Genomic DNA, 25,732 nt, shown 5'->3' with positions numbered 1-25,732 from the left:
TGTTGTATATTTGTAATACACATGTGGCTTTTTAAAAGTTTTGGAAAACTTTTGCAAAGACCAGAAAAGTCATTAATTGCTGTAGTACGAGCCTTAGACTAGGGCAGCGGGGCCAGAGGCGTGATTGGATGAACACTACTGCACTTATTAAGAGGGCCGTCTTACCCAGAAGACACACATGTGACAGGCAAGCATTTCTCATTAGACAGAATTGGTGCCATCTTTGCCTTCGGTATGCAGTTCATAGAATGCATCTATGGTACACGCTCATAGATGTAAACATGGAATTGAATTGATCAGCCACATTGTCACCGATCCAACTATTTGAGTCAGTAACAGTCTGATATGGGTGCATCCCTAGTTTTCCTTCTGCCATTTCTTACCAACAGCCGTAACAAAATCAGGTAGGCGCAATGAAGCCACAATTCTACACGTACCTCAGTGTGGGGGTCATTGTTCTGTACATTCTCAGTACAGCAGAGAAAATAGAGGAAACACAGAAGTTCATATTTCTGTCATTTACATCTCTTTGACAATACTCCTTACTTAGAACCACAATTGGGAAAAAAAAATCAAATGTCTAGAAGTCAGTAATTGTTAGTTTTAGCATTTTCTAAAATATAAAATTGTTGACTCAAACTGCTGATGTGCAGACATCCTCTTTCCACCTTGACAAAGTCCTCCAAAATATGTCTGTAATGGCTGGTCAAAACGGCTTACATTCTGTAAGCATCATCTGTCAGTGTCTTCCAAAACCAGTTACAAATCACTATTCAGACTGAGTATTTAGTTTTCTGACCTCCCCTTGCTTGATACGATGTGGTTGGGTTCATAGAAATGCGTAATGGTTAGGTAGATGTCATGGTTTATGTTAAAATAACCCTTTGCTAAGGTAAGGAACGAGTGTGGTTGTGGTTTTGACCATTGGTAAGAAACAGGAAGCATACTGCAGTCTCCCAAGTCAGTTACACACTTTGTTAACCCATCCATTAGTGGAAAGCTGAAAGGGTCACAATTCGTTTCCCCAGTGTCTGACGAACGGGAAACGCTACCCGGTATCATATTGGTAGCTGTGCTCTGTGGCGTCATAAATAAAACACCTGTCATTGGTTTAGGACCCAGTCATGGCAAGACTATGACAAAGTAAGTGAGTGTTAAGATTTTCACTCAATTAAAGGATAAATCATTTCTGCGATTACATAAATCTTACTGCAAATTTTCAATTAATTCATATCATAAAAAAGTTTTTTGGTTGAAAGTTCATAGAACAACTAAGTACTTGAAATATCAAACCTATACGCTGTGTGTTCAATAAACAGTATTTCAAAACTACTAATTTAACTTTAGAAGAACTTAATTTCTCCTTAGCCTGTAATGTTAAACTGTAAAAAACTACCTGTAAAATAAAAGAATGTGCTTAACTCTGAGTGCAATGCAGTTGGAATTTAGAAGCACAGATATCCTCTGTCTCCCCACAACAGTGTGGTTGTGTTTTCATGACTTCTTGTTAGAAATACAGATAGCTCAGTAGGTAATGTCGAGCTCACACTCAATGAGTTTTAACCAATATAGAACTTAGTTGTATCACACACATACTCTATAATATCAAACGTGGGCGGAAACCTGGTTAGGAAGACACAGTCAACATGGGCCATCTGTTCTTCAGAGAACTGGAGGTGAAATTCTAACTGACAGTTTTAGTATCTGTCAACAGTGCTATACTAACGCTAGCTCACGGTAGCCTCAAGTGCTAGGATGTTTACTGCTGCTGGTAACATCATCAGCTGCTCCAGGACTTCAGTCTCCTTCGTCTCTCTCTCATTGGCTGCTGTGGTCCGGCTCAGAGAGCAGTGATGTTATGATCCAGATTTTGAATCCTTAATATCAAACATGTTTGAAATGATCGGGGCGACACTTTCGGCTTTCCGTATGTGCCCAGTCCGACCTCCTTGCTACAGAGTGTTGTAGCTCTATCACAGTGTCACGACTTTCGACTTTGTTCCTGAAGGCAAAAGTCATGATTCATTTGGCTCCTTTGGATCAAAGAGTACTGTATGTTGGTTATAGGCACTGAACAAACAAGACAGTGGACCTTTAGGAGTCTGGAGTCTGGAAATGGCAGCTGAGCATAGGATCCTTGAGAAAACGAGATAGTAGAATCCTGGCAGCATCCACTAGCGTTTGCATTGCATTTTACTTTGTGGAACACCACATTTGATTTGGCAATCTATGCTGATGTGAATGACTGAAATGGCAGGAGACCTCTCCTGGCGGGGTGCACACACCAATACAGGGAATTAGGGAAGGGAAGTGCCAGGAATGAGTGAGAAATCGACTCACTGATCCATATCACCAGGATCTACCGCAACCACATCAGAATGTCATTGTGGTCGGATGGTATCGAAGAAAGGGAAGATGATCAGAACCGAGGGGGTTGAATCACCAGAAAGCAGCATTGCAGATGATCAGGACAGCTACAAATACCTTGGGATCCCGCAAGCTTTTGGTAACCATGAGGAGGCTGCATGGAAGTCAGCCACAGCCAAATACCTCCACAGAGTAAGGCAGGTCCTGAAGAGTCGGCTGAATGGGAAGAACAAGGTGCGACCCATCAACACGTACGCCGCTGGTATAATAAGCTGTCCAAAGGAGGAGAGAGAGACCACTGATGTTAATACAAGGAAGCTCCTCAGGATGCATTGAGGGTTTCATCCCAAGTCCTACACCCTGAGACTGTACTAAGCGGTGCGAGGTGAGCGTCAAAGCCACTGTCCAGGATGAAATGACCAAGATGCAGAAATACATCAGAATGATGGCCTCTGGAGATGAGATGCTAAGTGAATACCTCAGGCAGCAGAAACCTGATGAACCTTCCTGGAGGGACTACACACCATTACCACCAACAGATAGAAGAAGTGGTTGATATCAAGAAATCCTGCCAGTGGCTGGAAAAAGCTGTTAAAAGACAGCACAGAAGCACCAAGCAGGCACTTAGCACAAGATCAATAAAGGTGGATGTCTACCACACTAGACAGGACCCCAGAGGGTCTACCACACTAGACAGGACCTCAGGTGCAGGCTGTGCAAAGATGTTCCTGTAATAATTCAGCACATAATAGCAGGGTGTAAGATGCAGGCAGGAAAACGTACATGGTACGCCATAACCAAGTGGCTGGCATAGTGTACAGGAACATCTACACTGAGTGTGGTCCCACGGTCAGAGTACGAGTACCCAAAGTGGTTAAAACTGACCAAGCTAAGATCCTGTGAGACTTCCAGATCCAGACTGACAAACTGGTGATGGCTAACCTCATGCTGATTGATAAACAGAAGAAGGCAGTGGGGAAAGATGTAACAATCTCAAGTGACAGCAACATCAGGGGGAAGGAACATGAGACGCTTGAAAAGTACCAAGGGCTAAAAGAGGAGCTGAAAAAGATGTGGAGAGTAAAGGCATCAGTGGTGCCAGAGGTGATCAGAGCACTGGGGGCTGTGACCCACAAGCTGGATGTGTTCACCTTGCTTGGCTCTTGAGCTTATATAGTGTAGACATAGTTCTGAGACCTAGGTCAGCTCTGTGTGCAGATATAAAAACTTTTGGTAAACCAGTTCAAAGATATACATTATATGCATGTCTGTTTTCCACATTGACGACTGTGGGTACTGTGCCCACAGCACTGAGGAGTGCTTTTAGCAGTGGAGTTTACGACTAGTCAAGCAGTTGGTTCAAAATCTTCCAAACAGATAATTTTCCCATGCTGACCTCAGAGCACTGGTCTTTCAGATGGAGGTCCCAGCTCTAATGTGTGTATGTTATTGTGTCTCATTGCATTTTTGTAGTATGGAAAAGTTTTGAGAAACCATGTTCTTCTGTCTTCTCGTGGTATCTCAGTCTTCCCTTCCATCCATCTGTCTGTGTGTCTGCCTAGTCCCACCTCATGTCATCTCTCCATCAGGGCAGCCTCCTCACCAAACCCCGTTGCAAGCCGTTCCCAGATGCCACCCCAGTATCTGACTGTGCGGTATGTCCCAGCCTTTCTCAAGGGGGGGTGTCTCACTACAATCAGGCTTCACCCTCCCTCGCTCTGCTTGCTGCCATCAGTACTGGTGTCCTCCTTTCCAAATCTACATATGTGTGTTGTTGTCTCTTCAGGAATGAGTGGGGTTCAGTGTTTAATGACGTGTTTTCATACCTGTGGGAGCTACAATTGCTACAACCTACATGTTGACTGTAAAGCAAGTACCAGTGTTAACTGTAGGTCGGAGCTCAGAGACTGGTTTCACGAGGGCAAAGGTCACGTACTAAATGTCTTCTTTTTGTTGAGGTCTGACTCAAACTCCCATGATTTGCTTTTCTACCTTGAATTTCAACAGGCTGGCCTTCTCTGTGCTTGCTGGTTTGGGTTTCATGGGCGTCTCGGCTTGTGATTTTCTAAATTTGTGTGCCACTATTCTCCTCTCTGCCTTTCTCTGATAATCTTACTATATTTCCTCTTGCATCTTTGGAAGCTGGGTCAGGGGCGGGTGGAGGTGGGGGAGTTTGACTGGAACATGGACTTTATTCCAGGCCTACTTCCACTATCAGTTCTAGTATCTCTTTGTGTTTAAAGGGTGAATCAATGATCAGCACAGGGCTGAAAACTGCTTCTTCTCAGCTCGCTATAGATGATCACGGCATTGAACTGGTTCAACCGCTATTCAAATAATAGATTAATTTGAGCCTACAGCAACATTTATCAATCAATCAATCAATCTTTATTCTATATAGTGCCAGTTCATAAAAAACATTATCTCAAGACACTTTTCATAAGAGCGAGTCAAGACCAAGCTGAGCCAAAAATAAATGGAGAGATGTGGAGTTGCCCAGTGTTCATTTCTGTGGCCTCTTCTCATCAGACTACATGGTTCTACTAACTTAAATTAGGCAAAGCTAAAAAGAAGTAAGACTTTTACAGGATGAGTCCAATGTTTTTAGACTAAATATTCTATAGAGTCAGGAGGTGTCTTCTCCCCTCAGTTCTGACAGCATCATATCCTTCTGGGTCTCAGCTAACTATGGGTAAACTACATGCTAAAATATTTCAGAAAATGGAGTATAACCTCAAAGTGAAATGCCAGTGGATGTTTTTAAGCTTTCATCATGTTTGTTTTTGTCTTTTCCTCAGGCAACTTACTTTGTGTATTCTCCTCTTCTTGTATGACTAGATGTTTCTCATGAACAGAGCCGTTGTCATTAACCTCACTTCTACTGGGTGAGGCTGACAGGAGACAACCTGGGACTCAACCTAACCATTTGTTCTCGTCAAAGTCACAAAGGGTGTTTAATTAGCTAGAACATGAACCGTTTGGGATGACAGGATAGGAAATAATAACTGTTGATAGCCTGATAGTCCAGAGGACACAGGAGATGTACCACCTCTGAGATAAAGGGATCTCTGTGGTCCCAGAGGCTTCCTGGCTCCACAGCAGGCTAAGGGGTCACACTTAATTTGCCTGCTAGACACTGAGAACACCACCGGGGAGAGAAAAGTTCATGTGTTCATCTCTTCATTCCTCCGTCCCGAAACAATATTCTCCTTTCCTAACTCTGCGCTGAGGGTAGTGATGACGGTGAAAGGCTCCTGTCCTTTTGCTGCCTCAGCATTTGTTCAGAAACTGACAAAAGGTGTTGAAAGGTTCCAGACACTGACACAGAGATAAACGGTTCCTCTAGCTGAAGAGAGCTGTGCACTTTTTCAAGCCTCTTTGATTTGATGAAGCCTATTTGTCTACATTCCCGGCAAATGGTCCAGATGAAAGTAAATGCAGGAGCAACATTTGGCTCTGCGCTGAACTCTTCCTGTGCTTTAATTAACTGCACACCGGAGCCCCTCACTGCAGCCATTTTAATTAATTAATTAATGCTTTTGTCAACCCCCATTTGATGTGGGATTTAATGAAATAAGATGCTATTATGAATCTGATTGATATCAAAGTTGCTTATAAAAGGCTCTCAGGGAGAAGTGGGAGTCACGGAGCAGCAGGGCCTAATGGTGCACAGCACAAAGCATTCAAAGCTGGGAGCCGCTGGAATGGTAGGGTGTTCCCCTTCAGATGCAAAGCAGGTTCGCCAGTGGATGATTACACAGATAATCATTCAGAGAGAGTGGTGTCTGGCCACTGTCATTACATGGATCACTCCAGAAAAGGAACAGAATCAGGCAGACATGGTTTTGGAGTTAGAGTACCTTTAGCTATTGAGAAAACGCTTGTTTGGTAGCGTTTGGTAGGGAGTTCCTTTGCCATGTTACTGTACGAGTCATTCTGTGCCTGTACTGACTGTGTCCATCCCTCTGTTTTAGCTCTCCATGCTCTTCACTGAGGAGTGTGATAAGGTGCGGGACCTGATGCACGTTCACTCATTCAGCTACGACTTCCACCTGCGAGTGGTTCACCAGTACTTGGTCGGCTGCCACATGACGCTACGCCAGGGCTACCAGCTCACCGACTTCCTGGACGACTTCATCTCCCATCACCCAGACATTCCCAAGTTTGGCCGCAACCACGTCTTCCAAGGTGACTTTGGTGTAGATAAATATTTCAAGTGCCCCAGGTCACATGCTGAACATATCTCTGCAGTGAAAGGCTTAGTTGTCTCTGCTTAACGTATTAAATATTCTACATTCTAACTCCAGTATAATATAAGCAACAGTGTTTTGGCAGCAAAGCCCTTCATGACCACACAGGTGAGAGCCACTGTAGTCATTCAGGCCGGCTGGGAGAGCAGTCTAGGGCACAGGGACGATGGGGGGCTTTTTGAGGCATGTGGGGTAACAGACTGGGCCAGGGAGAGGATGAAGACGGTGCTTGCTGGTCAGCACGGCTCATGAGGACTTGTCCACGTGCCGTCTGGTCCTGCTGCCTTCTGGGTGTCTGGCCTCTTAAAAGCTCCAAGACGGGGATCAGCCTCTCCTCCTGTGTAGGGCGCTCACTTCTGCTGTGAGGGCCTCTACGCTAGCACTAGCATTGTTAGCTTTGAAGCCCACATGATGATTCAGGTCATGTCCAGAGAGGCGTCATCACTCACTGTGACAAGCTTTTTCCTCCCTGCCTTCCTACCTTGCTGTGCTGGACACGTAGACTCTCCAGCAACAGGCAGAAAAGGTGTGTCTTCACCAAATCTTCACCAAAGGTGTGAACGGTCCACATCATTACATCCACACCATGTGACTCACTCACAGCGGATAAAGAGGGCCGAGGTAGCTATTGCTTTTATATAGAGAACTGTCTGATCAGCTAATACATGAACAAAACACCTCTAAATGCTTGACACTTTTCGGTTCTTGGTGCAACCATTTTAGGGTTGGTCCCCAGAGAGCACTTAGGTTGGCTCCCCAGGACTAGAGGGAGGTAAACGTAACATTGTGGTTAGCTTTGCCTGCTTGCGCTACCATCTAGTGGTTGCCACGTGCTCCGTCTCCACCCTCTGCAGTACAACACTTCACAAGATACTATTGTACAGTGCAACATGGTAGACTGGTGGGGGCACAAGTGCAGCACAGTGCTCAACCTACAGAGGTCACGTTTCTCTTTAACTGTTTCAGAACTTACAGGATAATTCAGCGTTACTTTAAATCCTCTGGCTGTTTTGGTCGCTGTTCAACTCTATATTTTACTCTACTGTAACATTCTCTATAGTATAGACAGTGTATATATACTGTGTATATGTGCCTTATTTGTGAGTGTGATGGTAGTTATGAATGTGTGCTGCATGTCAGGCATCTCCTTCAGCTCATCACAGGCCAAAAGAGAAGAGAGAGAACAACATATGTAATATTGTTTCCCTGCCGCCAAAAAGAGATGAGATCCATCCTAACTGCGTTCATTTGTTTTTCTCTGTGCATCATGTACTAGTGTATTATCCTGGCTTAGGCCTCATCAGCAGCTGTTGTTTGCATCTTGGTTACAATGAAGGGCTTTAAAGCTGGATGTGGGTTGGCAGGAAGGACTGGGGTATCTAGTGATAATCTTACTGAGAGTCTCTGACTGTACATCAGGCAGCTTCTCCATTTCCACGGGAATGATAACGGCTCACCAGCTGTACAACTACATCACTGACCACGCTAGCACCTATGGCATGAAGCCGCTTCGCATGTCCAAGGCTACAGTCGCCCCTGACAACAAGAAAGGGACGCCTGACCTGCACGAGTACGCTCTAGTGGCACTGTGGAACAGGTGAAAATCCATCCAAATGACAGAATGAATACATTCTCCTCACAAACACGGCTTCGTTTCAACCTTCTCTTTCTCCTCTCTCTGGCCTTAGTTCGGGCACATACAAGGATCTGGAGGGCCTGCACCACCATGATGACTTTGATGTGTCCCTGGTGGTGTGTCATCACGCCGCTCCATTTGAGGAGCAGTCAGACGGGGAGAGGCATTTGCTGAGGTACAGAGATGTGAAAGAACAGATTAAAGAAGACACCGTGTAAACTGATAACTAATAATAACACGTGATGCGACCAGAACAGGGCACAGCTGGAGCTCCAGGACTCTTTGCACATGCTATGGGGAATCTTTCACACTGGTCTTACTATTTTCATACCTGATCTAAAGTAGAGCCTGAATGATCCTAGATTATCGACATTTAACTGAATATTGAGTAGTTTTTTTTACAGAAACACATACAAATATTTATATTTTGATAAAGGTTACTGAAGACTTGCTCTGAGCAGGACATTAATAACTCAAAAAACCCATTAAACTTGAGGAGTAATTGTTCACATTGGACGCACCTCCATATTATTGTATTGTGATTTACTGTGAAGATTCTTAGTCATCCAGGTCATACTTATTCCTTAGGAGTTGAGCAAAATCAACTGGACTTGTTGAAGGTACTTGAAGACGCTTCTTCAGTTCTGAAGTGAACTGAACTGAACTGAAGAAGCGTCTTCAAGTACCTTCAACAAGTCCAGTTGACTTTTGCTCAACTCCTAAGGAAGGTCTACTATGTATGTATAGATATGTATGTCTACCCGAGAGTGCTGACAAGTTTGGGATCCTTAATAATATTGTTTGCTTATTTTTTGTGTGAACGCTTTTTAAACTCTAGAACACCATCATAGGTATCAGCCTCAAACAAAGACTGTAAAAAAGACTAAATACTGTGATGGTAAGCATTCTGAACTTTAAAGTGGGACTTTAAATAACCTGTTCTGCCTCTCATCCAGGAAATGTCTTTAAAGTAACTGATGCAGAGGTAGCTCAGGAAAGGAAATCAGGTCCAACATTATACAGTTCTCAGGTGGGGCCACAGTGGACATTGTTCAGCCAAAGTTCCATAGTCCTGCTTTAAAGTCCAGCCAGTCAGGTCAGGATTCACTTTACTGCAGGTGGTTGTTCCACAGCGGCCAACATGTGCAGTCACACAGGTGTTAATCGACTGACATCATACCTTTATGGGCAGGTTACGGTTCTATGTGATCATGACCAGCCAGAGAGAGCTCTTCCCCCGTCTCACTGCTGACATGCGCCGCTTTAAGAAGCTCCCTCAGATCCACCGTGATCCTGGTGAGCTGGGTGGCCGCCTCCCCCCGGATCGAGCAGAGGCCGGCGGGTCACGCGGCGCCGAGCAGGACCTCTGGGAGGAGACGACATCTGAAGCTGCAGCTGCCTGTGCCCCCAGCGACGGCAATGAGTTTTACCCTCTGGCAGGGGGTGGACCAGAGGCTCAGGGGCTGCTCTACCCCTCCCCGCTGTTCCCTCTGCTCAACAATGAGGTGGCTTCAGCCCGCAGACAGATCCAGGCCAGTGTGGAGCAGGCCATGGGGCACTGCCGCAGGGATAACCTGTGGAGGAGGCTGTTCCACGGAGACCACCTGGCCCTGGACAAACTCAAGCTGACCAAACTGTCCTTCAGCGAGCTGGAGGAGCTGCTGGAGGCTGTGCAGAGCCGCTCAGTGGGGGAGATCGACCCACAGCTGGTAAGATTCAGCTACAGGTGTCACTCTACGCCCGTACAACCGTGATAGTTCAAACATGAAATATTAAAACACATACGACAATACAGAGCAATAATCCAGCACCTCTTCAGTCATTTCCTTTTCATTCTGTTCTCCCTCCCTGATAAATGGTCTCTATTTGTACAGCTCCTTTCTAGTTATTTCAACTATTCAAAGCGCTTTTACACATCCTCACATCCTCATTCACCCATTCACACATCATTCATTCATACATGTGGTGCTCAGTGGTTCATCTCACACGGCGGCACCAGTAAATGTAGGGGTTCCAAAAATGTGTGCACAATTAATACTCTGCCTCATACGGCGGCACCAAAAATGTTGTGCTAATGGTACCTTGGTACACACACACTGAAGCTGCTTCAGGAGCAAGTGGGGGTTCAGTGTCTTGCCCAAAGACACTTCGACATGCTGACTCATAGGAGTCTAGGATCGAACCAGTGATTGAGGGACAAGCCACTCTACCTCTGAGCCACAGCGGCCGTAGTATTGCTAGTAGTACAAACAGAAAATCAGACACTTAATTGATCAGAATAAAATGAACTAAACTATACTCAGTACAGACAGCGAGTGACAGGGTTAAACACTTATATAAGTGCATACTGTTACAGAGCTTTGCTGTCTGTTGACAGTACAGGATACATGACACGTGATAAAGTCACACAGTATGGATCCACTGATCCATGAGAGGAAGAACTAATCCTTTCAAAATAGTGTATCAGTCCAGCTGATGTAGATAAAGGCCGATATAACGAGAGCCACCACAGTCTATGGCCTCATAAATGTTCGCAGAGTTAGGTCAACACTTCTCTCACACAGTGGGATATTGTATTGATTCAGCATTGTGCAGGCTGCTGTAGAGAATGTAGATCCAGCATCTTAGTGACAGTGTGAGCTGATGCTGATAGAGACGGAGGTGTTAACATAAGTTTGTATAGAGATCAGCTGTGAATTCTACTTTAACTGACTGTGCAGTTGGAGGAGAAAGAAACACTGTCTTGTGGTAAACGATGGGCAGGTTGTTGATGTTGCAGTGTGTGATGTGTTTCTGCAGGACTGTTTCCTGACCATGAGTCCAGCCTGGTACCAGAGTCTGATCAAGGTCCTCCTGAACCGCTTCCCTCAGAGCTGCAGACACTTCGATGACAACGGCATCCAGTATCTGGTGAGAACCGTTCTCCTTCAGGGCCCTTTCACATCTACCTCGTTTGGTCCCAGCATTTGGATTTTTCACTTTGTTCCGAACCAAAATAAGAGAAACCTCCCTGTGAAACCTCCCCCAGACTGCGGCCTTGACCAAACGGCTGAACCGTGGTCTGACAACAAGAGGTGGTCGTGGTCTGGATCACACTTTTTCCATTTCACTTCTAGCGTGAAATATTTTGGATGGTTTGCAGTAAAAGAAGGTGGTCAGGTCAGGTCAGGTGGGGCCTGTGATGTGATGTGATGTGGAACTAGTCTGGTTTCTAGTGGGTTGTTTTTATTGGAAGTTTGCAAAGTGTCACTTCCACCAAGTAGCTTGATATAAAACACGGGAAGAATAATTTTACTGAAAGGTCAGTTTGAAAATGTGAGAGATGTGAATATAAAACAGGACTCTAAGGGGGGGGGGGTCACTGGGGTGTCTGTCAGAGTTTATGACACTACTCAACTATTCAGCTGCTCTGTAAATGAGAAAGCTGGGGATCAGAAGAATTTTGCTAATGTCCATCATTATCTATCAACTGCAAATGTTTTTATACAGTTCTGTATTAAAAAAGACTGGGCATGATGTAATCAGTGTTGTGGCTCTCGTCACTCCGGTGTAGCGTTCATTCCTCACCAAAGCTGCAAAACAGAATCTCTCCTGAGAATCACTGGCAGACTCGTATCTCGTGCCGGTCAAATCACTTGCATACTTTACATGCAAACGCTGAATATACGATTTCTCCTCTGCAGCCATTGGCTTCCATTTATTTCCATACAATATGCACTCTACAAGCACACTAGGGACTTGCCTGAGTTGTGCCACAGTGAACAGAAAGTCATTTGTTTTCTCACTTGTGCTGTTGTGTCCCAAACCAAGTGGCGTGATCCTTCAGAACATGATTTCTCAGAGTCAGTGTGTAATAGGAAAGGCTGGTGTGTTTTTTTTCTTATTATTTTCAGCAAATCCCACGAACAGACCTAAACCAGTAGTAAGGAATAATGATGACACTGTTGATCCACTTGTGACTTTTCATTTGTAATCACATTCACATCACTGAACTTTACTAGGCAATGTAGGCTACACAGTCACATTTAAGTTCATCAAAACCAACTGGAAGTATGAATCATTCACAATGCAGTCAGATTCCTGTATACCAGGACATCTATGCTAAAAACACAGATTAAGCCTAGCCGCCGTCTGTTATGGCGCTTTTCCACTAGTACCTACTGGGCTCGACTCAACTCTGTCTTTTTGGTTTTCCACTAGCGATAGTACCAGGTACTATTTTAGTACCTCCTCAGCCGGGGTTCCAAGCGAGCTGAGTTGAGCTGAAAATACTACTGAAATACAGACTGCAGGCCACTGATTGGCCAGGGAGTCATGAGAGCGACTCGTTCACAAAAATCAAGCCCGCCATTTTTAAAACCCTGTAAACAGACTGGGCGTTTTTATCATTTAGCGACAAGTGAAAGGTGGAAAATGGCTGCAGGTAAACCAACACCATGGTCCAACGAGTTCTTAGTTGTGTTGTGTGTTGTGTCGCATACAAATGACGTCAGAGTTTCAGCCAGCGTTGCTATGACAACCCCACCCACGTTGAGGTGGTACTCAATTGTAATGGAAAACCAACCGAGGCGAGGCGAGTAGGTACTAGTGGAAAAGCGCCATTAGCTGCAGCACAGTGCACACAGAACATAGCCTGACCACAAAAGACTTTTAGTTCTGTCCAGGAATTCTAAAAAAACTGAAGAACAAGCTGAGTACATTATTCAGAAGCAAAGTGGACAGATTCAAATATCAAAACAAGTTAGTCATTTATTCACAACTGGGGAGACACACACACACACACACAGCATGATGGCTTGAAATCAATGGCTTTCTCATTAAGAAAAGCTTCTCAGACCTTTGGTCGGACAGCTCGTTCCTCTTTGGAGACATTACCAGACTTGGCGCACCGGACAGAGTAACTGTTTTTGCTTCAGAGATATTTCTTTTATGGTGGAAAATAGTTTGAGGCTCTGCTGCCCATGTCTGCTGTTTCCTAGTCGGCCATTACCTTGGTTTCACTGTGATCTAGGTGTCGTCCTCTTCAAAGGACAAAATGTGCTGCTCTTTGACCACCGGCGCTGGCGTGCTGCTGTGTGTGGTGAGGGACAAGGACAAGCTTCTGACACTCTACTGCTAGGAGCCCTTTGACCATGTCTTTCTTCTTCTGCTCTGAAACCGCTGTAACTTGAACTTGGGCAGCATGACAGCAGCCAGCATCACATCATAGTTGTCACCTGCAGTACGTACACTAGCTGAAAGTTTGGACACACCCTCCCATTCTATGGCTTTTCTTTATCTGTATTATTTTCTACAGTGTAGATTAATACTGCAGACATGAGAACTGTGAAGAACACATTATGTAGTAAACCCAGCTGTCTTTGTGTGAGAGGAGGGGTCACCCTGGACTGGTCACCGGCCGATCACAGGACGGCGCTCAGTTCATAGTATTCGTAGGTTATTTCAACAATTCTTGCCAGAGCATCATAGAATAAATCGCATCTCGTAGTGCATGGCACACATTGTCCACCGTCTCTGAGGCCCCTTGTCGAGGCCCCTAATTTCTTGGGGACCTGGCTTAGTGTATAAGAGACACATCTCTGGTGCGGACGTGAAGGAAATGACTTCTCCACGATGGTGTTAGCACGTCAGCACTGTTGGCATCATCGTTACTGTGCAGTTCCGCCAGCTGATATTTTTGAAAGGCTTTTATAAAGTTGGAACCATTATCAGTGCTGTTCTGTTTGCCCACAGTCCATACAAAGAATGAATGTCACCAGCAGCGGCATCCTACGTGTCCTTAACCCCTGACCCTTTCACAGGCCAGTGCAGCTTTCTGGCCTCCCAAAGTCGTGGGCTTTGTCCAGGAAGCTGCTGTTGGGAGCAGGCCAGATGTCTGCTGCAGTGGAGCTGTACTCATCTACTCATGGAGATGTTGCTCATTTTTCTATTTTTTTTAGTTGGAAAACGTTTTGCTGGCCATTTGCAGGCTTCCTGGAGATGGTGTTTAACCAACTAGCTGCCTCAAAGCAGGCGACTCGACCATAGAGGGAGGCTGCATCAAGAGTCAGAGCTCAGATCTACTGAGCCAGGGCACAAGTTTCATTTCACTGAAATATTCTATTCTTTCTGCTTGACTAAAGATAAGTAGTGAGAATATCTCCACGTGAAGAAACTTGATTTGACGTCCTTAAACATTTCCATGCCAGAGCAGATCATTGAGCCTAAACTAGTGTAGTCTACACATCTCTGCAGCTAGAGCTACATAAAATAGAAACAAAGTAAGAAGGCTGTCAGTATGACTAATTGAGTTACTTCATTTAAAAAATGATGTTACCGTACCAGCTACTGCCTGAAGTGCCACGTTCTGTCATGAGTTGGTCGCAGCACTGTTTCGACTGAACGGGACTTGTTCCAGCCAGGCCGTTCAGGCTCTGAGCGTTTGATGCATCACTCGACTCTTCTGTCACACAAAGAATTCCTTTAATAATCCCCAGGGGGAAATAGCTTTTTGTTACACACAGCTCCAAAAGAATAAGAATAAACTTCAAACACAAAAGTAATAAAATGATAATAATAATAATAATGATACAAATAATACCACTACTAATAATAATGATATATAACAACATATACACTCTGAGTGAGGAGCTGTATTATATAATAATAATAATAATAATAACAACAATAACAATAATAATAATCAGGTGAGTCCAGAGTCCAGGGTCCTCTCCTCTCTGGTGAAACAGTTCCCGTATGGGGTGAAGTTGGGCAGTGCCTTTGCCATGGTGACATGGTTGAAGACAGAGATAGCAGTGAATGCACTCTGGTGTAGAGTCTGTACCCGGGCTGTGGCGTAGTGGATGACGTCACACGCTGAAGTCGGGTTGGCAGAAGGAGGAATGTAAACAGTCACCATGACGACATGTGAAAACTCCCGTGGCAGGCAACGTGGACGAAGACCAACAGCAAACAGTTCAATGTCCGGGCTGCAGATGCACTCCTTGATAGTAATATGAGCACCTTTTGGCACCTTTGGAGTGTTCTTACTGACCCCCCCCAAGATAAACGTCCCTGTATGTATCTATGTACAGTCCTGAGTGAAGACGTAGTCAGCTGTCTGTCTGTCTGTCTCTGTGGAACACTGCAGTTCTTAGAGAAAAGCTTCACTTTAAAACTCGTCCATCTCATCTTTACTCACATCTGACATCTTCTTTCAGGCGGTTCTGAACCAGAAGTTCACTGACTGCTTTGTTTTGGTCTTTCTGGACACCCAAGCTGGAAAAACGGTGAGTTCTTTTACCGTCACATTCATTGTATTAGTATGCGATTGTTGAGCATCTCAGCAATGTTTCCTTTCCATGATCTTCCTCTCAGAGTCTAAAGGTTGTGTTTCGGGAACCGCTGCCATCACAGCAGCAGGCCAGCAGCAGCCCCCCCCCTCAGCTGGTGTCCATGTATCATCACCTGGAGTCAGTGATCAACACGGCCTGCTATAACCTCTGGACAGGGCTGCTGTAGAGAGGAAGCAGCAGTGGAGGGAAACAAAGGAGTTCATCTAGGAAAAAGCCTCCACCCACTAAGGTGAGGCAGCATTAAGAAAAGGCTCCCACTGGACAGTGTAGCTACTATTTGGAAGCAATGCCCCCACCCCCAGGACACATGGAGGACTGTCACTATCAGTCAGCCTACCAGCCCCCAAAGCAGTTGCTAACAGATCTGATTAAAAACGAAGTGGCTGCTAACCAATGTGTGGAAACCTCCTTCAGCTGCTTCAGAGTCCTTCATCCTCTGATATACTTGAATTCACGTGTGCATGACGACCAGCGCAGTGTTTGTGTGCAGGGATTAACGCAACATGGAATTCAACCCATAAAAGATGGAAGCAGTGTATATGTGTCACCTTGTTATGTGGAAATACTCCAGCATGTCAGCCAGTGAGGATCGGCCCCCCCAGTGGAGGACTTTTGAACCCAGCAGCTACACAGAGCCGCAGCAGGCAGAGCACTCAGTGACAGCACATCACACGTGAAACCTCTGTGCACATATGAAGCACAAGTATAGGGATAAAACTGCCTGAGTGAAGTCCACTGAGACAGGAAAAAGACCAGAGTCTCCCTGAGTGCACTATGGGGAGGGGGGGCACAGCACCATGGCTCTGCCACTGTCAGAAGGGATACATACACGTTTCTGAAACATGTTCTCACACTCCAGGGAACATTAGATCCATCCTGCAGCAGGACAGCAGCCTGTAACGTCCTTCTGCAGTAAGATTCCAGCGAGCTCACCACAGTCCGTGAGGAGCTTCTAACAGCAGCTCAACTAAACCAACCAAACGGTTCAGCAGAAATTTGACCGATGACCTGATGGTTAAGGAAACAGTGGAGACGCAGCTGAACTTCATCTTCTTCATCTTGAGCTGAGAATCGGCCTGACTGTGGCTCTGCTGGTCAGTGAAGCGTCTGACTTTCCTCAGATCTTGTGCCTTCTGGTAGCTTTTTGCTGGCTCTTCATACCACATCAGTGTTTCCTGTGAGTGACAGACAGCTGGGATGCCGCTGAGCACAGTGGGAAGGCTTTCAAAGCTGTTTGTCACTTGAACCCCACTGCCGCACCGGGTGCCCTGAAGTGCCATTCTCTGTTTTTTCTTAAACTCCCAAACCTTTGAAGTGTACTGTTGTCGTTCTCTCAGCCGTGCATGGAAAGTCTTTAGAACACACACCCTGATGCTCTGCAGTGAAAGTGCCTCAGTCGGTTCGGGGGATGTGACAGAAATGCTCTTTCATGTGGAAGAAAATGGGTCATATTAACTTTGATGCTTTGCATAGCAGCTTGTCATGAGCGCCAAGTCTTTCCAGATCACGTCAGGGTGATGACTCTGAGCACAGCTGGTAATCGTACCTCAGCTTACAACAGGGCGGGAAAAACTAGGCTGACCCAAGAGTGACATCACAGCAACCACGAAGGCTTCATCGACGGCCTTAGAGTTCGACACACGTTCACTGGAAGGAAACCAAATCCTTGTTTTAGCGTCTTTGCTGTGAGGAAATGTTACGGCTGCTCAGAGAACTCCGTCTCAAACACTGGATGTGCAAACTGTGAAGTGTAACACATTAGCCCTGAACACTGCACTGCCTTTAACTGTATAATGTATATTATGTATATACAGAACACTTTTTACAGGATGTGAAATGCTAAATAAATCAGCAAAACAAATGAGAAGGTGTTGAATCATTATTACAGTGTGATAATTAAAGCTGCACTTATCCAAAACTGTTCAAAAACACGTCAACTTAATTTCTTGACTACCAAAAGGAAGGACTGTGGTCCTCTAGTGTGAGTATGAGCCATGAAAGACGGTGACAGAAAGTCCATGTTTCCCTTCTACGGCAGGGGCACTGAGGTTACACTGAGGAGCTTCAGCTGCTGATGCTGTCAAGAAAACAGTGAAAGTATTTGGAAGAAGTTCATTTGTAATTTTCATCTAAATCTAAAAAAATTAGATGTGTTTTTTGTAAAATGGTGAAATCTACCATTTGTGGCATGTACATAGTTGCCAAATGCTGCTCTCCCCCACAGCCCCCCAGCAGCACTAACCTACTCTGACACCACGTTCACAGCTTTTCTTTACATTTAAAACGGAGAAACATGTTTAAACCTTTTTAAGTTTTGTTAATGCAGGCATGTTGTAACTAAACATGTTGCTCCACAGTGGTCCGTGGTACAGTAGGTCGTCCCTCAATCAGAAGGTCGGGGGTTCGATCCCCAGCTCCTATGGGTCAACATGTCGAAGTGTCCTTGGGCAAGACACTGAACCCTAACTTGCTCCTGAAGCAACTTCAGTGTGTGAATGAGTGTGAAAGAACAGTCTCCTCCAGCTAAGATCCCTCCTGTATGAATGATGTGTGAATGAGGATGTGATGTAAAACGCTTTGAGTAGTTGAAATATCTAGAATTTACCATTCACTCTACAGGTGTTTAACACGTGCAGGAGCTTCACACACACTGACACACAGTAGTCAGGACAGGACGCTAAGTGGAAGTGTGGGCAGCGTTTTGTGCTGTTTCTGACTGTAAGCCATTAATTAGATATTAATTCAACCGTGTAAATGTTGGAAGTCCCATTTGTTTAGTCTTGTTTTTAGTGTTATTTTTTTTCATATTTTCATTCAACAAACATGAGGACATTAAAAAGGTCGAGAAATCATCAGGATAATTTAATAGAATTATTCATTAGTTATATCTACACAGCTCAAAAACACTTAATCATCCCAGTATAAAACCAAGTCCATTAAACCTCAGGGATCTCAGTCCGTCCACTCAGGAAGCAAAGCGATTGTGAATCACTTTCACCTGTTTAGGTGCAAATGAAAGGAAACAGGGAGACCCGAGGAGAGCTGGACGGGGCCGCAGAAGGGCCGCTATCAGCTCCTCTGTGCCCGGAGCAGCAGGAGGACGACTCCCAGCAGGCTGCTGGTGAGCATGAAGACAGCCGGCCACTGCAGCAGCTTTCTAACATTCCTTTCCAAAATTCACAAAATGACAATGGCAAAGTAATTTGTTGTTTTATCATTGACTAATAGTGCCTTGCTTCCCACGTTACTAGCCTGGAAAAGAGAAATACATTGAACAAATGAGCACAATTTAATTCTATAGGGGGAGAGTATCACAGTCATCGAGTACGTAGCCCTCTGGGCCTCGACCTGGGATGGTTCTTGGTTTTTGGTTCTGGTTTCAGTTGGAGAAGGTAAACATGGGTTTACATATGAGGTATGTGCATGTTTTATAGTTCACACACCACTTCAATGTTCGCTATTAGATTTCTCAGAATTTCAGCCCAAAACAAAGGTGTGTCTCACTGCTGATTGTGTTCTTGAATTTATTTAGTGAAGTGCTGCTGAGGATACGGAGCTCCAGGAGGATATATTCATTGAGGGGGAGGCAGCTGGGGTGCCAGTTCAGCCTGAGCCTAAGATTCTGTCATCAGGGTTAGTGAGTCAGTATCTTTAGGTTTAGGTAGCTAACAGCTACACAGGACTCACATTAGAGCACGTAGCCACAGGCAGAGACATCTAGTGGGGGCCAGCGCGTGTGACAGCCCTGCAGTAACTCTACCCGGGGGCCAGTCAGTGCTGCTGTGCTGGACAGCAGGAACATCAGGCCTCAGATACACTGAACAACTTCTTTGGTACAACTGAACACAGAGGGAATGGTTTGGCTGAGCTGTTAATGGGGGGAAAAAGCCGATGTAACTTTGGATATGTGAACATTCTAAATAGACTGATTTGCCAGTTCAGCACCACAAACTACATCCTGTGACAGTTTCAACGCAATCTGAACATTCAGACCTTCATGGAAGAGGATTTATTGCAGGGCTGTTGGACTGGACTGCATTGGTTTGGCTAGATGGACCAAGGAAACTGACAACTGAGTGTATTGTACGATAAATAAAAGGCCGCTGGAATTTCTTCAAAGGAAAAAGAACAAAGTGCTTCTCCAGGAAGGCGTCGTTGGTGTGGACACTGACAGCTTTTCACTTGCTGTGTGTGCAGTAATCTTTGATCCAGTCTAGTCCCTCCTTAGTGGAACCTAAAGTGACCAGAGATGATCATTAACAGAGTTTTTCTGAGTGGATTCCATAATGAATGAAACCCAGAGAGCACTCACCCGCTGGCCTGTACTCACAGCCGACGTATCCCTGATAGCCCAGCTTCTCCAGTGTGGTGAACAGGTAGCTGTAGCTGAGCTCTCCAGGACTGTCGGGCTCGTTCCTATGTGGGACCTGAGCGATCTGAACGTGACCTGATGAACAACACAAGGCTTCTTCTGTGTCTTTGTTGCCTCCAGCTGCTCCTTAGCCAGCTGTATTAAAGCTGCCTAAAGCATTTCCACACTCTGAACCTACATGTACACATGGGCATTTTTAGCCTCCGATTCTTGAAAATCCAAATTTTGTGCAATAAGAGAACTTGCAGTCATCTTCTTTCTTCCAGAATGAAGTCCAAGTTCAACCCATAAACCCCAGTGTGTGTGGATGCCACACCTCTTATCTGACTTATTGCGGTTTGAACCAGTCAGCATTGAGCTACGGGGGGGGGGGTGACAATAGCAAGATCAAACCTCACGAGGTTAGATTCTGTTAAATCTTACTCACCAATTATGGGGAAATACTTGTGCATGTTCTGAGTCAGGTTTCCATCCATGATCTGCCAGTGAAAGACGTCCTGAAACAGTTCAGACATCTGGTCAGTCAGGAGCTTCATCATATCGCTCTTTTATTCTAAGACACGTTCCCAGAACACTCACCATTTGCAGCTTGATATTGTGCTTTCCAACCTGCTCCACTATTCCAGCCGCTGCAGACACAAACATGGAAATCAGCTGAAACGTAACTCACGGCAGGAGGTCAAATCACAGGACAGGACACCTTGTTCTGTCTGAGTCACTACAGTCATTCATTCACTCACTAACATCCAACATAATGCCTGTTGGTCAAAGGGTTACAAGGTGACGGACACCACCTGTCTTTTCTTCTACTTGAACAGCTGCTCACACCACTGCAACATTACTAACAGACCAATACGAACTACTACATTTAAACGCTGCTTTTGCTGTTCACAGTTATCCCACAGCCTCGCTGGACCAAACCACACTTGTGTTTTAAAAGCAACGGTTGTTTATCCTTTCCTAACAGCAGCGGTTTTGCAGCATTTGCCTTGTTGGACAGCAGCAACTGATCGGAGAGGGAGGAACATGCAGGTGAGCGGCCACAGTGTCTTACCCTGATGAGGACAGTCCAGAAAATACCTGGGATCTGTGATCCTCGAGTTGATTGGTTCAATCAGACCGGTGATTCCTTCCTGTGAGGAGGAGCAGTGACATCACAGTACCATTAGCATCCCATTATTCCCTGACTCACCAACAGTGAGTGACTCATACATTATACATACAGGGTCTGTCTGTCTCTGTCACTCACAGACAGACAGACAGACAGACAGAGACATTGAAACTGTAGTGATAGACATATAATGTCACTAGTAGGCTATACAATCTGTTTTCGCTGTGTGTGTTGCAGAAATGATCTGGTGCTGAGCAGCAGCTGAGCAGTGCTGCCCACGCAGGCTGTGGCTGCTCAGGCCTGTTAACAGATTCTGCTCAGGTAGCCGGTGTGTCTCCTGGGTTCCATACACTCAAAAAACCATGATGAGACATCAAGAGCTCATATCTGCTTTTATAGAGCTGGACGTAACAGAAAATGGCAAAACTCCAATTAGTGGGTATCCTGATGCCGAGTGGGGGGGACATAAATACTGTGATCACAGTGTCCCATGGCATGGTGTTGTCCTGCCGTCACATTGCTGTGCTGGACAGGAAAGGTCACCCACCTTTGACAGGATATCAGCAGCGTAGTTCAGGTTCTGCACAAAGACGGCCTCCATCTCCTTGGCAACCTCCATTCTGTGAGAGCCAATAGGAAGCCTCCCTGCCATCAGGTGGATCCTGATGAATCCAAGGGAAACACTTGATGCACAAAGGTTTCATTCTTACTGCATTTCATTGTCTCAGCACTTGCACTCTGTACAATGGCAAGAGAGTTGAATTAATCGAGCCTTGTTCCATTCTTAAATCCCATTTCTACGTTCCTTTGTCCATTACTTTCTAACCGTCCGTCAGATCAGGTGTAAAGCCCCCTGAAAGGAGCTGTAGTCTGCACAAACAAACGTGTTACACAGCACACTGAAGTTTCCAGGGAGGAGATTTGTGGGGATTTAAAAGTAAACTAAATGAAATGTGCTTCTATCTCTGACACACATCTCGTGTGTATGTCAAGCATTTTAAAATGGAAACATATTTATGAATCTCAGTGCAAATTCATTCCTGCGGATCCTTTGGGTCTGTTTTACTGCACACAGAGCAGGAACCTCCACCCAACGCGGATCCCTACAGAAGCCCCCCACATTGAGCCTGGGTCTGTTGGAGGGGAGTTCTTCCTCCACTGTTTCCTAATCTAATATCTGATGCTGCTCATGTGGGGATTCTTGAATCCTTAATGTTGAATTCCTGAATCGTTGGGTCTCTCTCTAATTAAAGAGTTTGGTCTAGACCTGCTCTTTATGGAAAGAGTCTTGAGATAACGCTGTTGTGAATTGGCGCTCTATAAATAAAGATTGATTGATTGATTGATTGATTGATTGATTGAAACACTAAGTGCTGAGCAGTAGATGGACGGAATGCACGTGTATCACTTATGATAGTATCTTAACTCTGCAGGCTTCAGTGAACACAAAGCAGCAGTCACCCACTGACCTGCACTCTGCTGCAGAGTGACGGTTTACCTGCTGGTGGACTAACTGATGTGCGTCAGACAGACGTGTCGCGGGGGGCTCCTGAGGGCCCCTTACCGGCTAACCAGGAAATAAACATGCAGATCATTTTGCTTCTCCGCGACACTATAATGTATGTTTTAAGACGATAGGAACGGTTTGCTGGAACATAAAAATGTCAGATCTCTTCAAAAGGAAAATATTATTCGCTCTGGTGTCTGGTGTCTGGTGTCTGGTGTCTGGTGTCGTGCAGACAACCAAACAGGCCGTGCTGGAGTCGAACCGCTGATCGCTAGAAGTACCTCCGTAATACTATTGACTGCCTTAGTATCGTTGCATCATGAAGACTGAAGGTTCAGCGTTGACAGTAACATGTAAAGCTTCACAATCTGAAATGTGAGCCAAGTGTGGGATCAGAAGATTTCAACAGAACCTCAGAAACACTGGCTGTATGTTCTGCCTCAGACCCTCCAGCATCAGATCCTCAGCATTGGCCACGCGTCAGCTTTGGAGTAGAGGAACATGAACGGATGAAGTGGACTTTGAATTAACTGGTGATAGTCTTCTGATGAGGCTGTGGTTGCCGTGGCGATCTCAGGACTGGTATTTTTGATGTAGGAGTAAAGAAAATCCTCACAAAAGCGTCTCTGGTCTCTAATGTAACATTCAAGCTCGTTTCTGTGCAATGCTGGGAAGTTTTTTGTGTTCAAGCAATGAGCCCCTTGTAGGCCTTCGTTTAAAGGCTTCTCTGTCTGCAGCGTGCTCCTCAGGCAGAGAGAGAAAACAACATCCAGGTTAATGTTCTGCACCTTGTCCTTATGTTTCCAAAGGGGCTCACTGGAGTGATTAAGAGCCGGCACGGTGTTGCTGTCCACGGAACACTGTTCAATACCATGATGTGGGTTTTCATGGTTCATATTAAATCACACGAGAGCCCCCACAGGCAGATCAATGGGCTGACAAGTTATCAGTCATGGCTGAATGATGTGTTGTTAATCTCCTCCTAAGTTAGATGTGTCCAGGCTAGCTTCCCTGCAGGCTCAGTCAGCACAGGCTGCTGTCATTCGTTTGCACATTGCACATATCTTATTTAATTGTTAAAGTCTATTCTGTACAGTTTCACTTACTTTGCACACTTCACCTCACACACTGTGACACTTCTCACAAATTTGTACTTTTGACCAGTCAGCATCATCACCCCCAGTGACAGAGACATGAACGGGACCAGCAGTGTGGTTCCAGTACTGGTTTAACACCACAGCTCAGTCAAATTTCAGGAGCCTGTTTACCAGTTAGTGCTCGCAGTGACTGACAGTGTGACTCCAGCGTGGGCTGGTCTCTAGTTTCTATGACCAGACAGCAGATGATAGAGTGGTGTGTGTGTGTGTGTGTCTATAGTGAGGAGGTCTAATGTTTCCTCTGTCCCTGACTACCCTTGTCCAAACCACCCCCCCAAACATGTTGGTGACATGTTACCTCCACTCGTATATGCTGTAGCCTTTAATCACAAACATGATCGACGGTGGGAACAGATGTGTGACGGCTGCGTGTGTGTTCACACACTCCTCCGACCGGATGTTTCCCTTAGAGGTTGGATGGAGGTACACATATCAGATCAGCAACGACACTTGATCCAAATATCACAAGGACAACAAGAACATTTAGAACAGACTCAGTGGCGTTAGCAGTGTTCAACAGACACAGACACCCACAATGCCTCTGTACACTCATGTCTCTGAAGACATCGACAAATCAGTGGGATGGAAAAGAAAAGTCACTGAAGAGTTCATTTTGTTCTTCAGAGGGGCGTCCACACACACACACACACACACACACACACACACAGCACCAAACCTAACCTTTTGCAGTCCAGAGCTTTGGCATACTTCAAGGCCACATCCAGACCCTGTCTGAACTCTGCCTCCCGTCCTGGGACTGCCCCGAGGCCCAGATCACCTGCCCCCAGGTCTCCTGCGACACACACACACACACGAAGTGGTATAAGTAATTATATGGCAGAGTAGTGGTGTGTGTGTGTGTGTGTGTGTGTGTGTGTGTGTGTGTGTGTGTGTGTGTGTGTGTGTGTGTGTGTGTGTGTGTGTGTGTGTGTGTGTGTGTGTACCCGGAGGGGTGTTGATGAGGACCACCTCCACTCCTGTAGCCTCTCTGGCCTTCTGAAGCTCCTGCAGGTCGGATTCGTAGAGCCAGGCTGCCTCCACAGCCTGGAAACCAGCCGAGGCAGCCGCGTACATCCTCTGACTGAAGTCTGGAAGCTCCGAGAACAGCCAAGAGATATTGGCACAAAACTTAAGCGGCGCCATCGTGGTCTCAGGTCAGAGCCGACGGCCGTGCGGTCAGCGGCGGTAAGCTAGCTGCGGTAAACTAGCTGCGGTATGTTAGCTGCGGTAAACTAGCTGCGGTATGTTAGCTGCGGTATGATAGCTGCGGTAAACTAGCTGCGGTAAGCTAGCTGCGGTATGTTAGCTGCGGTAAACTAGCTGCGATAAGCTGGTGTCACAGCGGAAACTGGCATGGGAAGTTCCCAGACAAACTGTGGTGCATATGTCTTGACATTTAAGAAAATTGCGGTTCTGTTGCACAGCTACGTCAGATAGAAACTATGAAATATGGTCAGATTAATGTATAGCCATTTCTATCTAAATGTGTTATGAAAACGCACAACACTATCTATAGACTGGAGGCCAGCACGACATAGCTCCTTCGTTGAAACGATTTATTTATACATTCTTCTAGCACTGTTGAATGTCATGGTTGCGCTTTGCATCGTAAAATCCCCGTTTTATTTTGAAAATCTGAAGTCGCCCGTTTTACGTGCCTGACCTGACCACTCTGAGAGGCTTGTTGTTGTCACGTGACTGGCGACGTGCTTCCTGGGTAGTGAGACGCGCAGGCGCATGAGGCTGTAGGACAGTACTGGAAGAGTCGGGGGGGGCAGTGCCTTAACCAAAGCTACGCAGTCAGTATTAATGTGATTCAATGCTTTACAAAAGAAACAATCAACCAGTCAATCAATCAGAAAGTTTTTCATTTTGTTAATGTTGTTTTTCTCTGAACAATGTAGAGGACCAGTCTCTGCTAACGAATGTGATTATTTTCAATGTACTTCACTGAGGTTTTCTTTAGTTTGCAAGGGACTGTGATCTTATGACTAACTG

General features: G+C 45.5%; 2 protein-coding genes across 3 annotated transcripts in view; one reads left to right on the top strand and one right to left on the bottom strand.

Moving 5' to 3' along the window:
• The window catches only part of szt2 (SZT2 subunit of KICSTOR complex), a 101,604-nt gene extending 84,156 nt beyond the window's left edge, over nucleotides 1–17,448 (top strand). The window contains exons 67-74 of the mRNA XM_070831567.1: nucleotides 3,957–4,022; nucleotides 6,342–6,555; nucleotides 8,037–8,214; nucleotides 8,306–8,428; nucleotides 9,446–9,962; nucleotides 11,053–11,163; nucleotides 15,453–15,521; nucleotides 15,610–17,448. Of these exons, the coding sequence (XP_070687668.1) occupies nucleotides 3,957–4,022; nucleotides 6,342–6,555; nucleotides 8,037–8,214; nucleotides 8,306–8,428; nucleotides 9,446–9,962; nucleotides 11,053–11,163; nucleotides 15,453–15,521; nucleotides 15,610–15,753 (1,422 nt within the window). The 3' untranslated portion in view covers nucleotides 15,754–17,448. The remainder of the gene's footprint in view (nucleotides 1–3,956; nucleotides 4,023–6,341; nucleotides 6,556–8,036; nucleotides 8,215–8,305; nucleotides 8,429–9,445; nucleotides 9,963–11,052; nucleotides 11,164–15,452; nucleotides 15,522–15,609) is intronic.
• Nucleotides 17,449–18,448: 1,000 nt separating this feature from the next.
• Nucleotides 18,449–24,925, bottom strand: hyi (hydroxypyruvate isomerase). Of its 2 annotated transcripts, none has more exons than XM_070832410.1 (8): nucleotides 24,679–24,925; nucleotides 24,416–24,527; nucleotides 21,618–21,732; nucleotides 21,014–21,092; nucleotides 20,539–20,588; nucleotides 20,387–20,456; nucleotides 19,900–20,034; nucleotides 18,449–19,821 (listed from the first exon to the last, which is right to left on the bottom strand). In XM_070832410.1, exons 1-8 carry the CDS (start codon nucleotides 24,875–24,877, stop codon nucleotides 19,766–19,768), a joined length of 816 nt encoding a protein of 271 aa, XP_070688511.1. In that variant the 5' UTR covers nucleotides 24,878–24,925; the 3' UTR covers nucleotides 18,449–19,765. The 2 variants fall into 2 exon arrangements, with proteins under 2 accessions (XP_070688511.1, XP_070688512.1); XM_070832411.1 differs by having other exon boundaries at nucleotides 19,918–20,034.
• Between the last annotated feature and the right edge of the window lie 807 nt (nucleotides 24,926–25,732).

The sequence above is a fragment of the Pempheris klunzingeri genome, chromosome 6, assembly GCF_042242105.1.
Source record: "Pempheris klunzingeri isolate RE-2024b chromosome 6, fPemKlu1.hap1, whole genome shotgun sequence".
Classification (NCBI taxonomy): Eukaryota; Metazoa; Chordata; class Actinopteri; order Acropomatiformes; family Pempheridae; genus Pempheris; species Pempheris klunzingeri.
This window is presented reverse-complemented; position numbering and strand designations above follow the sequence as displayed.